Source organism: Melanotaenia boesemani, chromosome 6 (genome assembly GCF_017639745.1).
Source record: "Melanotaenia boesemani isolate fMelBoe1 chromosome 6, fMelBoe1.pri, whole genome shotgun sequence".
Lineage (NCBI taxonomy): Eukaryota > Metazoa > Chordata > Actinopteri > Atheriniformes > Melanotaeniidae > Melanotaenia > Melanotaenia boesemani.
This window is the reverse complement of record NC_055687.1, coordinates 31538607-31553352: the sequence shown is the minus strand read 5'-3', so window position 1 is coordinate 31553352 and position 14746 is coordinate 31538607. Positions and strand designations below refer to the sequence as shown.

The window sequence follows — 14746 nt, the reverse complement described above, 5'->3', positions numbered from 1 at the left end:
GCAGAAAAGGCTCATTAAGCCCTTCAGTCCTTTTTAGAAGCATGCTGGTCCCACTGGGGGAGAAAAAAAAGAAAAAAGAAATCAAGGACATATTTGGTTCTAACATCACTAGTCTTTGTCCTGAATTGTATTATGGACGTATCAGATGGCGACATTTTGGCACATTTTCCTCTCCTACAACAGCAGTCTACATTGTCCAGCTAGCAATGATATCCCAATTTATGCCAAGCTTACTTAGTTCATTGTGCAACGATTCAAGCATACAGTGTCTGTGCGTGTGAGGGTGTGTTTGTGTGCGTTTGAACACTCATGATTAGTGTTCTCAGTGACTGGCTGGCTGATCGGGTTGATTTGTCCAACAGTGCTGTGTGTCAGGCGGGCTCAGCGTTCGCACTGGAGAACATGAGTGAAGGAGCAGATAATTGATAGTGACAAGGCGCTCCCAGCCTTAATTGCTGCTGGTGAATTAGATTACCTTTTCAAAGTGCCTTCATTAGCAGAGGGAGAGCCATACCAATGGTCCCCTGATTGGCCTCATATTGTTTTGCTGTGAACCTGTGCTGGCAGGGCACAAGAAACATTTCTCTGTGTGTGTGAGTGTGTTTGTTTTTGGTTGGTTTGAAATTGCTCTCTAATTTTCATCTACAGCTGTATTTTGTCTTTGGATGTGCAGATATTATGCAGATCTAATGTCGATAATTTCAGGTTGACGTGTGACACATTGGCAACCCTTTCCTCAGGAAGTGTCTTGCTGTTTTTATGGCTGGTGGGTTTTTTAAAAGGGTTAGTTTTTCTTTCTACCTATCTTCAACACAGAGGATTTTATTATACCTCTAGCCTTGGCTCGGAAGCGTTACATGCATACATTCATCCGTTCCATTCTGGCAAACAATGGCACTTGTTTCAACTTGGAGTCAAGTATTAAATTATTAGAATTCCATGGTAAACAATGAAGCTTACTTTGATTTTACAAAACACGTTTTTTTGTTTTTTTTGTTTGTTTGTTTTTTTTAAATAAAAGTTACAAATTAATTTACTGATATAAAGATTTTACAGTTATTTTGATCATTAATTGATGAGAGACATGTCAGAGGAAGATGCCCCATCGCCTCACAGCAAGACAGCTGAGGCTTCACTGTGTTGAGATTTTTCTTTTTAATTTGACCTTTATTTAACCAGGAAGGACAATCAGTTCTCATTTTCAATGATGACCTGGGCCAGAAGCAACAGTTAAAACATACACTGGTACAAACATATAGCAGTGACACAAGTTTATATATAATTTAATTAAAGTAAAACATAATTTAAAGTGCAATAAAATAATGATTTCAAAAAGTCTATGAAGCAGTTAATATCAGGAGCAGCAAAATAATAATAATAAAAAAAGACAATTTTTTACAAGTTTGAAAAAAGGAATAAGTTTTAGGCTGTTTTGTAACTGGTTCCTGTAATGTGAAGCTGCATATTGTAATTAGAAATGCCCAAAGGATGTGCCGACTTTTGGGATGAATAGGTTAATGTAGCCAGTGGAGCAAGTTATGGCCACTGTTATGGATAATAAGTAAAGAGCTGAGGTAGGCAGTGGGTTTCACTAGTTAAGGTTTTATAAATACACTGATACCACAGGATCATGTAACAGGAATGAAGCGATGGCAGGTTGACAAGACAAGACAAGAAAGATCTCTGTGATGGGTGTGGAAAGGAGATGTGTTCTTTCTGTGCTTGTTTGGGATTTCTCCAACAGTTCCTAGCTTTTGTCACACTGCTAACCCAAACAGACTATAGACATTTTAGTAAAACAAGAGGGAAGAGTATACATGTCTTTCAGACCAAACACGACTGAGCTCAGCTCCTGTCTCCACATTTGATAACCAAACCCAACTTGTAGTGCTGGGTGGTATGACCAAAATTATATATGGGGCTATAAAAAACAAACAAACAACAATATCATATTACTTTACAATATTACTATTTTTTCCATGCATGACCGGGTGTTAACCACATTTTCCACTGATGGAGAGAAGAAGTCCTGCAGTAGATTGGCTAAGAACAGACTATTCTAGTGTCATGGGAATTGTACATTGCACAAAACAAACCAACAACATTTTAATTTCCACCATGTTTGATCATAGCCTTTAATCCATCTTCCTCTGCAGAACTGTATGCATTGCGATGGGTTGGTTCTCTCAGTCCATCCCCCCAGTATAGGTTCTGGTAGATCCCATGGTAATTTACAGGGCTGAAAATGTGATTAACTATTTCTTAGAACTTTCTGATGACAGCCTTCCCACATGTATGTACAGGAAACCTGCCAGAATGTTTCCATCTCTCCTCAAGCTCAGAGGATCAGCACCATGGAGAGCGCCACAGATCTCAGTCCAGACATTCTGAAGAAAATAATGCTCAGCTTCTCTTCACATTCAGTGCCTCAGTGCTTTTGTAATTGCACTCCTGAAGTGCAATTAACTTCTGCTGAATGCAGAAATCTCTACTGAGGTCAGTTCAGTCCATACAAATGAATAAGTACTGAAAATACAGAAAAACACAACATACGTATCTGCATGGATGAAATAACAAGAATCTAGTAAGACTTTTTATTTTATACCAGTTGCTTATTTATTTATTTATTTATTTATTTATTTTATACAATTTTGGTGTATCTAAACTTTTGAAAAAAAATTATCCATTCATCCATCCATCCATTTTTTTTTTGTACCGGTTAGTCCAATTCAGGGTAGCAGGGAAGCTGGAGACTATCCAGGAATTAGCAGGCGAGAGGCAGGTAACACCCTGGACAGGTCTATCGGAAAGTCTATCGCAGGGCCAACACACAGAAACAAGCAACCATTCACCCTCACACTCACTCCAAAGGAGAATTTAGACCAGTTAACCTAACATGCATGTCTTTGAATGGTGGGAGGAAGCCAGAGTACCCAGAGAGAACCCACACATACGGGGAGACTCCATACAGAAAGGCCACTGTAGGAACCTCCCCCCAGCCGAGGTTCAAACGAGTGACCTACTTGTTGTGAGGCTGCAGTGCTAGCCACCACACCACCGTGCAGCAAAATAAAAATCATTTAAAACTCAAACTTTAGCCTTAATTACTGAGTAAAACTGAAAAAAATCTTGAAATGTCGTTTTAACAGTTTTTTTTTAAATGTGTCATTAAGGTTTCAGTATTATTGTCCAGAATAATTTTTTTCTAAGGGAGACTTTTCAGACTCATATAAAATAATCCTGCACAGTCATCTTATCAGTTGCCAGGAGAGAGATGAGACACTGCCTGTGTCTCCCTAGCTTCTTGTTATTCTTTGTAAGGTAGATTAATCCACCACTCAGACCTGTTCTTTAATTTAAAACTATTGTAGCTGCTTTGTCACACGTTTATGTAAATGTTAAATATAATTGTTGCTAGTAACTACAAAAATAGTAAGACTACATTCTGTCATGTTCGCCCCTCTACAGTAACATTAAAGATCAGTCTTTACTGCTAGAAAGTTGATGTTGTTTTTGATGATTGCATCACCCTGCAGACGCTTAAAAATAAACATGCTAAAGCTAAATTAAACAGATCGAAGGGAGTGTGACTGAGAGGAAACATAGAGAGTGAAAAAGAGTTTTACTCCACGCTGTAATGGTGAACATCTTCCAAAATTTAGTTTTTTGGCAAAACTCCAGAACCTAACCTGCTATTCATCCCCTCCAGCACCAGTTTCAGCTTCAACCGTCCTCCTTCATCCTATTTCCATATCTGTCTTCAGTCACTGCTCCAGCATAAGCCCCCGAAGAACCCCTGTTCCCAAAAAACACACACAGGCATCCTCATCTCCGTCTCATGCTTCATTCCCACCCCAGCCAGCCTAAAGCCCCCCTGCTGAGTTAAATGGAGTGTGCTGGCGTCAGGGGAGTTGTGTGTGCTCAGTTCAGCTCAGCTCAGCTGGGCTGCCTGTGTTATAAACTTGGTGTGTGATTATTGTCAGAGCCAGACTCCTCCACCCAGGATGTCTGCGTGATGGGTACTGTGTCACTGGGTACAGTCAGCCATGGAGGGAGGGATGAGAGAAAGCAAAGGGAGGAATGAAACTAAGGCGAGAGAAGGGCGGGGAGAAGGAAGAGAATTGTTGTTGGTAGGGGAGAAGAATGAAGGTAACAGAGATTGAGGAAGGAAGGAGGGTAAAAAGATAGAGGAAGGAAAGCAAGCTGGAGAAGAGCGAATCATCAAAGGAAAGAAAAAGCCTAGCTGAGCTAGGAAAGACGGATGTACATCTATCGCAGCAGACAACGACAAGGGAAGACGCAGAGGGAGTGATAGAAAGAAATAGAGACAGAAGAATAATATGCTGGGAGTAGAAAGAAAGACAGCAGGGAAATCAGCACTGGAGAGAAAAAGAAAGCGAGACGGGGAAGGTGGATAGTAAGAAAGCAAAGGAAAGAAATTAGAGAGAAATTTTTCAAGCGAGTGATGTGTGCTGTGATTGTTTTCTTTCTCTCTCTCTCTGCCTCGCTCTAAACGGTCGGGATGTGGCCTGTATCTGCCGGCAAGAAGGAACTCAATTTGGGACAATTTACTCGGCAGTCTCAGCCCTGATGCACCTCAGGGACAGAGAATAGAGAGAATGAAAGTGAAGGAAGATAGAATCAGCAAGCCACACACACGCATACACACACACACACACACACACACACACACACACACAACATGTGCCTGGCACACAATTGCTGCCGAGTAGATTTCACTTAGTTAGTTCTAACTCTCCCAGGCGGTCAATACGATTGAGTTTATAAGGCTTGGAAATGAAAAGCCTGGGATAAGGTTAGATAAACTCTGTGCTATTTGATTTTGGCCCACCTCTCTTAGAAAAACCCACACAAGACAGATGGCCAAAGGGGATACGATAAAATCGGGTAGTGCAAAGGGTCATAAGGGTGATTAAGACTGAATACGTTAGGTGTTTTGACCATCTCTCGGAACCTGCAGTAGCATCTCTGTGTTGATGAATGCTAATGCCTCTTCTTGCATTTTTATCATAACCTGAAATAGAGAGGACATATTTTTTCAACAATTTATTTTAAATAAAAAGCAGTCATCTAAGAAACTTTTAGTCAAAGCTTTGTAGCTCTTCGTGCCCTGAGAGTTTGAGGTTTCATAACCTGACAACATATTCTGTTTCCATTCTGGCAGGTTGGCTGTCTGGAGGGTCTGTACACCTTGAGAGACAGCAGGGGGCGCCATGACAGAGCCACCTTTGAGCACAGACTTGCGACTGCATCAGGGGTAAGTGTGCTACTGGTCCAAAAAAAAAAAGAATAAAATAATACAGTAAACACTTTGCAGAAAGGAATAATTCTTCAAATATGAGGATGTGGGGAGGTGGGTCTGATGTGCGCTGTCTGTGAAACGCAGCGGGAAATAGATTTGGAACTACAGCAAATCAGAGTGTTCAGCTACTTAGACGTGACTGTGTGATGCATTTAGCGTGGCCATGTCAAGGAGAATTCATACTCTGGCATCAATTCTGATTTTACCCAGTGTGTATATGCAAATGGAAGTTCATTTGGCGGCGTTGCTGTTTTAATCAGGATTTAGTGTTGATTAATGAGAAGGATGCAAGAATTAAAATAATAATAATAAAAAATTGGAGTCATGTGGTGAGCGATGGCTAAAAGTTGTTCACATTTATTTTGTCCCTCGTGTACCTTTTGTGCCCTCTCCCTTGCCACTTTTAAGCAAACCGTTCTGCATCACCCACTGAGCACACAATGGCGCTTTCTGACCGGGCTTCAGTTGCCAGGGAAACCGTCACCCTCAGAGACATCCCATGACAGCACAGGGTGAAGGAGGCGGGATAAGAGGAAGGCTTTGGAGATGTGGCTTTGGCCCTGTCCATTCTCCAGGGTGCACGGGACCTCTGGCCCTTCCCCAGCACGTCCTCTTCACACACAAAACACACAAAGCAACAGTCCACTTGCACACACACTTAAACACACATGGAAGAAAAATAATAAATGCAGAAAAAAGAAAAGAAAAGAAAAAAGAGCATTCCAGTCTCTGATTTAGAGGTATCACTGAAATCAGTGTGCATGTGATTAATTGAAGTAATTTATTCAGTCTCCAGTGACTCCATGTATGGTTCATGATTTCATTAAACTGTAACTTTAATTACTTTTCTACTTTCGTAACTTTAGCTGGAAATAAATCTACATATTTGAAATGTCTCACATTTGGTAATGAATTGTTCATTTGGTGGGTTGCACAAATAATCTTTGGGGAAAATGAACATTTGAACATTTATGCTGCTGTTACATCCTGAAGCCTCTTCCATTAAAAGCTTTTTGTCACATTTGTTTCATGTAAACGAACACTTTTTAGCTTCAAGGCAAGAACAAAATCATAAAAGCATCACTTACTGTACATCATTTTGGAGATTTTGTCTTAGCCCTTAAACTAATATAGCAAATATTTTTTGTTAAGCTCAAAGCAGTTGATGTTGTTGTAGGTGTATGGAAGACATTTATATTAGGTTATACTCTTTCTACCCACCTCTGACCGGGCTTTTTTCTTTACAAAAGAGTCTGTTCTGCCTCTTTAAATCACACACTGTACTGTGCATCTCATGGCGTGGTTCAGTTTAAATGCTCACCACTTAATGCCTAAATTGGTGGCACTTTGCTTTGTAGAAAAAATTACTCCTATTTATTTTCCTTTTCAAAATTCCATACTTTTTCCACTAAAATTTCCAAATTTAGTACAAATGTCTAAATGTTTATTAAATGGCTTTAAAGTACAAACATATTTATAAGAAACTGTAGCTGTAGGTACCGAAGTTCTTACAGATCAATTACATTAAACCAAACGCAACGTTATGCAACACACAATGCTGAGCGAATGAGCAGCACATGAACAACGAACTATTGGGCACTTTCTGTTCACTTGCTATTTTCACCTAACAAAGCAACGTGAAGACTAGTACCGTGTGAAAAGACATTCTGTGGGTTGAACCACAAACTTTACTATAAGTAAACAGCTGGTTCTTCCACCTTAGCTACATCCAGCCATGGTGCCCATAAACATGAGTTCTTAGTGACTCAAAACAATCAAAAACTAAAACCCCTAACCCCGATGCTTTGAAACGTTAGATAAACGTAAACGTGACATCATGGCTACATCCATTTACATCCTACATCCATGTAGTTTTCACCATTTCTTGTTTGTTCTCTAACATTCGTAAAAATAAAGCTGTATCTTTTCAGTAATAGATGTCCAGGTAACATCCTTTTAAAGCCAGAAGTATTTAATGGGTTTGATTTTGACATTTTATACCAAATTACAAACATTTTCCAATACAAAGAGCATCTAATTTATACTAGATGTCCAACTTATGTGAATATAGAGTAATTTGCTTTACAGTAAATTTTCTTTTGTTTGGTACACAATTCTTATTGAATTACTATGATGCTGTGCTCAATAAAATATAGTCCACAACCCAGAACAATAATTCACTTTACTTTGCAGTAAAAAGGTAAATACTGTGTTAGAAATACTGATAAGAATCATCATTAATGCATCTTTAAAAAGAAAGCCAATTATCACAGTTCAAAAATTTGCTTGTGATTCCACTTGGATGAAAAATTGGAGAAAGACAAGTAGTGTACATCTTTTATAAATTAGCTGGTATAGCTCACAGGAAATGATTGACTAACAACAGTTCATAAAGTTGGACTGAAGTGCACATATTGAGAGCTGTACTATACCTACCAATGGCTTACAGCTTGGAGAAGCACACACACTCTCACAGAATGGAAACCTATTGGGGTTTCTCAGAGGAAGATGAGGAAGTTTTCCCACCTCTTAATCTCAGCTAATGCAGATCCTTTCCAGTAGGGCAGCAGCTGATTTAACCTCACTGCTAATGACATTATTAAGAAAAGCTAGGGTTAAAAGTTTAACATGTTCAGAGAAAATGGATAACATGAGATGCACATATGCACTTTCAAACCTCTGACAAAGTTGGAAACAGTGCAATAAGGTAGCGGTATAATATTGGTTACCATCATTCCTTACAGTTTCTTTCTCAAACACACAAACATGTCTCTGACTTAACTGTGCATTGACCTTTTACAAAATGTCTGAGGTACTAACCCCCTGCCAGCCTCTGACTTACACACATTGGTTCCTGCTGATATATTAGGCATTTAATACACACATGCAGTAAATCTCTGTTTGCAGTATCTGTGACTATTTTTTTATTTGTTTTCCCGTTCTTTTCTGAGGTTTAGTTATATATATATATATATATGTATATATATATATATATATATGTATATATATATATATATATATGTATATATATATATATATGTATGTGTGTATATATGTATATGTATATGTGTGTATATATGTATATGTGTGTATATATATATATGTATATGTATATATATATATATGTATGTATATATATATATATATATATATATGTATATATGTATATATATATATATATGTATATATATATATATATATATATATATATATATATATATATATATATATATATGTATGTATGTATGTATGTATATATATATATATATATGTATATATATATATATATATATATATATATGTATGTATATATATGTATATATATATATATATATATATATATATGTATGTATATATATGTATATATATGTATATATATATATATATATATATATGTATATATATGTATATATATATATATGTATATATATGTATATATATATATATGTATATATATGTATGTATATATATATATATATATATATATATATATATATGTATATATATGTATGTATATATATATATATATATATGTATGTATATGTATATATATATATATGTATGTATGTATGTATGTATGTATGTATGTATGTATGTATGTATGTATGTATGTATGTATGTACGTATGTACGTATGTACGTATGTATGTATGTATGTATGTATGTATGTATGTATGTATGTATGTACGTATGTACGTATGTACGTATGTACGTATGTACGTATGTACGTATGTATGTATGTATGTATGTATGTATGTACAGTTAACACGCCTGAACATTCCAGATTGGCACATTGACAGAAGTTTATCAAGGTGCTCACACTGATGATGATCTGATCAATTAAGTGTTTTTGATTAGCAGCACCTGTCTAATACTCTTCATTTCCATGGAGGCAGTAAGGGTGTACTTAATTTATCACACATTTCTTATGCATTCCATTTTACCCTCTCAGTTTTAAGATGTGGTGTGGACAAGATCATTTTTTATGGTCTAAAATGTCAGAAAGAAAGTGTATTTTCTGCTTTACATAAATGTATACATTATAGAGCATCTAAGTTGAACATATTTATCCTACAATCTACCGACAACTGCAAAGCTGATTTTATTCACATATTACTTTAAAATTACATTTAAATTGTAAAACTGTTGTACGACACCCCACTTCTAAGAAATTTTGCTATATGTTCTAAAGAAAGTTGTGTGGAGGCAAACTAATAAAATGATGAAATTGTACTCTAAATGCATTTCTTGGACGTCCTCTAAAAAGGACAAGAAAAACTGGAAAAACAATAAAACACTAGATTTAATTAATTTATCCCAAATATAAGAGGGCAATGACTCACTTTGGTCAGCCCCCTGAAGGTATTTGATTCAAAACTGTTATTTTACTGGTATATGTCACAGGCCTAGTTTTGATAAAACTTGTCTACTTTCTGTGAACTATCTAAACTAGGTCATCCTCCAATGCATATGTAAATTGAAGCCATCAAGTATATTTTTGTCAGCAGTTTAGTTGATTATCGTAGATAAAACAAGAGGATATTGTGTACCTATAAGCTGTGCCAGTAAGCCAGGCATCCAGCACCCTACAAACTGAAGGAACTAAATGGAATTAAGCCATTATTAAATGTATCATTTACCCGTGTTTATTCTGTTTTGACAAATCTGAATTAATTTAGTGAAAAAGATTGGATGTCACTTCTTAAGTATTTCCCTCAATAATATCCTAATCTACTAAGCTAGGAATCCTCAATCCTGGTCCTCCAACACACCTGATTCAGACTCAAAACTTGTGCAGAGCTTTATGTCTGCTAATCACACATTGATCTTAGTCAGGTGTGTTGCAGCAGGGAAACTTCTAAAACCTGCAGACCACTGGCCCTCAAGTACCAGGACTGAGGATCCCTGTACTGAGCAAAAAGAACCTCTAGCTTATATTTTTCATTAATAAATTTTAGTTAATAGTATAATTGAAGACAGGGGCCTTTATGTTCAATCAGAAAATGTCTGGATGATATGGAAAATACAAATAAAGAAATACTTGGTTAACAATAAAAGATAGGAAATACTGGTTTGTATTACCAGTGGTAAAGAAAATACACAGATTTCACTGTTTTTGTTGCACTGTGGTAATTTACCACAGTGCAACAAAAACATTAAATTCTCTGGCATGTATTTTCTCAGTGAGTCGGTCCACTTTCCTCCTAGCTAGCAACTCTGTGATGTTCCTTCCTAATGGCTTCGAGCCCAGAGATGTTGATGCCAGCTCTGATCAATGTAAACATGAACCTGATTTTTTGTACAGTAAAGTTTTAAGCAGTATTTGTGAATGTAATTACATATTGCAGTACTTGTCTAAAGTTTTCTTTCATAATATTAAAACACATTTGGTTACTTCAGATATTGATAAATGTCAGGAGGTTACTCAATGTAGTAAAAATATACTGCGCATCGTTGCTGTTTGTAAAGCTGAAATATCTCCTCTCATCACTGCGTGTCAGACTGATCTGTGAGCAGTGAGTTAACCACGCTGCTGCTGCAATGCGATTCGACGCTGCGCTTTTCCACACATGCCAGGACACCGGCCCGAAGGTAATGCGGCCCACTGAATATACTTCCGAACCTCTGGATTAGCCGGCATTGCTTTTGATGTGTATTTCAGCCAGAGAAATCGGAGGTTTAGCACGAGAGCATGAGAAGCCACTCAAATGCGCCAACAAATGAGTGTTGGCAGCCCTGTAAAATAAATGCGGCATACCGGCTTGCACAAGTGCTTCACCACGGTCTCGTGCTGCAACATGCTGCTGTCAAGTATGGCACGAGAGAGATCACTCCGCAAGAAACAAGAGCGTTCAGTCGAGAGACTCCACAGTAAAATCTGTTGTCATACACAATCTAAGGTAAAGTAAGATAGAAAGGGGGAAAACAAAAACAAAACCAAAATTATCGCTGCCGGCAAACTTATCGCGCTCATTTTTCCTTACCGTGCAATTAACTGACTTATTGCTTATCGCGACAGGCCTATCCCCACCACTGAGGCATATCTCGATATGCTGTCAGCAATACGATGCATTACTGATACAATGAAGCTTCTTGCCAATATGATGCAATACGATTCACTCCTAATGGTTTTTCAACAATTTGACTTGATACAATGCAGTTTGGTTCAATATGATTCATTATGCAAAACAATTCAAAACAATTCAACACAGTACAAAGAATTTACAAGCACACATCTGGTTTCTTAATAACATCACAATTATTTTCCCTGTGAAGGATGTATTTGACACTTGATCTTTTTCTATAAAGCAAACAAACAAATCCAACTTAAAAAGAAAATGCAATTCAGTTTGATACAGACTGATGATTGTTTTATTCCTTTTAAACACTATAATATAATTTATTTTTCATTACATTTGTTTTTAACTTCATTCTCTGCTTATGCAATACATTTATTTAGGAAATGTCTTTTTGGCCTCTTAATAAAAAATACATAAAAACACACACACACACGGACCATTTACAAACTGTCCTTTTCTCAGGTCCTTTTACAAATAGTGTTCTCAGTCTATAATTATTACCACTGCTGAGGTGGAGATCAGGTATTTGGCAACGTTGGTCTGTCTGTCTGTTAGCAACATAATTTAAAATGTTATGGACTGATTCTAATTCAATTTTCAGGAAATCTCAGAAATGGAATAAAGAGCACCTGATTAGAATTTGGGGGGGATCTGGATTATCTATGAATTTTTAAAAGTTTTATTTACTATGGGGAGATAGAAGCTCTAATGGTAAAATTATCCCTAAATCAAAAATAACCCACAATCATTGGCAAATAAATAAATAAATAAATAAATAAAATAATTTTTTTTTAAAAATTACAATGACTTGGCCGAGGTCTGCACTCTTTGAGTGCTTCTAGTTTCACAATGTTTTACAAAACACTTATAAAACTTAATGCTAAATGCTAAATATCTCCACCTGTTTTCTCGCTTCCCTTCATGTTTTCTGTTTACTATTTCCTGTATCTTTTAATAAAAAAAAAAAAAAATAAAGGCCAAGATAGTGATGATGTGTTCAAGGCCCCTTGAAAACATGCACGGCCAGTTGCACACGTCTAGGCTGGTTGCTGGTGTCTCTGCACAGGAAACCGGTAAAAACACATTCCCTGTTTGTGTGCCTTCTTGCCTTCATGATTTAGACAGTAAAATGCACAATAACTGTCCGGAATCACTCTAATTTTGATAAAGACAGACCCACTGCATATTTCCATGGGATGATTAGCTTTCTGACCGGCAGAAGCAGTTATGAGCATGCGCGAGTAATGTATGCATACGTTACAAAAAGGTGTCAAATGTCAACATGGTTAAAATCTTTCCTTTTTGCTGACATACAGAGATGCCTCTAGCAACTAGCGGCTAAGCTGGAGTGAGAAATTTCAATATTTGTGTTTTTAAACATGGGAGGACAGCATATAGTTTGCGTTTTTATATCTATAATTATATATGTTGGGTTAGCATATAACAGATTTTTTTTTCTTTTAGCTTGTTTTCTAGTTTGCTGGCAAGCTAACAAGCAAACTGGCTAGCAAACCAGAGACTAAGGCTCCAAACGTGCACCCTACTCCCTACATAGTGCCCTATATAGGTCACGCCATTTTGTCGAAGTGTTCGAATGTCCAGAGAGAAAAACAGTAGGGCACTTAAAATTACCCACAATACATCTTGAAAAGTAGTGAGCATTGATGGTCACTAGACGGGTCAATATAGACCACAATGCATTGCGGGCAGAAGCTCAACAAGGTGCAAGTAGGCGGAAAAATTGAGCTGCGCTAAATTACCTATAAGCAAACAAAGAATAAAATACAACATAAGGAATAAAAATATTTACACACAGCTTTGGATTGGATTTGGAATGACATCTTGACGTGGGTTGTGGTTGCCGTGGTGACGGCAGTAGTCATGTGGTTTGCGGCGAGGAAAAAAAAAAAGGCAGCTTCGTGTCCGAATTGTCAAGAGAATGAGTGCACTATGTAGTGCAGTGCTGAACGAGGGGTTAGGGAGTAGGGTGGACATTCAGACACAGCCTAAGACAGGGTTAGAAATACTGATATGAAACAACAGTTAAATGTTTTTTTACACCAATAATAATTTATATTTAGGCTTCATGGATAAGGCAGTTACGTTCATCAGCATGTATCAAATGTACAAGAAAAATAACTCTAGCTAGTTTTGTTATTTGCTAGCAAGCTATAAAGCAAACTGACTAGCAAGCTAGCAAACTGAAAACAAACAGGAAGTGAGAGATTCTTACATTTTTGTTTTTGAATATGTGTAAAGGCCAGAATATAATTTATTTCACTAGTTTTGGCGTCTATAATATTATATGTTGAGGCGCCATGGATGAGGCACTTACAATGATATATGAGATAGTGAGCTATAAGAAAAATTTTAGCTTGTTTTCTCTTGCTCAGTTTTCTTTCTTCCTCCCTCCTATTCCTCCATTTGTACAAGACAGAAAAAAATTTGAATTTCCCCTCAGTGCTTCCTCACTATTGAGGCGTTTGTGTCTTTTTATTTATTTATTTTTTTTTTTATCTTTTTTTTTATTTTTAAGACTCTAGTCACATCCGCAATCCTGCGGCCCTATAAGGAGCTTTCACGCCTTTTGGTTTGCTTTAGATGTTTAATACCCCCTCTCTTTTGTGTCAGGGAGCCGGAGAGGCGTTAAGAAGCGCTGATAAACCCCACTTAGATCCCTTCCTGGCCCGTCACCCTGGCCTGCCGGGCCGCTTTAGCTGGGAACTGATCTGTGACGGCCTGCCACTCAAACTGAGCACTTCTGAAGGCTGACACAATGGAGTGAGCAACACACCAGAGGGCCTGAGGGTGGGTGGGGAGGGAGAAGCAGGGAGGGTGAGGCAAAGGAGGGAGAGAAGGCCAAGAGGTGCCCTAAAAGAAGGCTAGAGGAGGGGCCAGAGTGTATCTGATTGTTATCTATTTCCACTTGCAGTTTATTCAGCTCCCCCCCTCCCTTCTCTTTAGTGCTGTTTACTGTAGAGCTTACATTTCTCTTTCACTGTCTGTTACTCAGCTGTAACACACATACACACACAAACCCTTGCCTCTGTAGTTTTTTTCTGTTTATGGTCAGGGAGGTGGTGGGTGGGAGGGATAAGAAATAGATAGGAATCAGCAGTGTGGTGCTGTATCTTGGTAATGATGGGTCATATTCAGTGCACAATGGGTCCAGCCAGGGCGGGTATCAGGTCTGATCCGACAGAGCGTCAGGATGCAAAGAGCTGAGATTGACAGGCAGAGGGTGGGGTTGGTGAGGAGGTGGTGACGGTGGGGCGAGGTGGCCATTGCCGGCGCCATTGCCATCACTTTCCCATGGGGCTGTGGGTGGGCAGTGAAGCCCAAAA

The 14746-nt window shown here is 37.8% G+C and overlaps 1 protein-coding gene across 1 annotated transcript in view; it reads left to right on the top strand.

Annotated features, from left to right (window-relative positions):
• LOC121641066 (proprotein convertase subtilisin/kexin type 4-like) overlaps positions 1-14746 on the top strand; it is a 214339-nt gene that overhangs the window by 14273 nt on the left and 185320 nt on the right. Inside the window, exon 3 of the mRNA XM_041986940.1 lies at positions 5186-5278. Within this exon, the coding sequence (XP_041842874.1) occupies positions 5186-5278 (93 nt within the window). The remainder of the gene's footprint in view (positions 1-5185; positions 5279-14746) is intronic.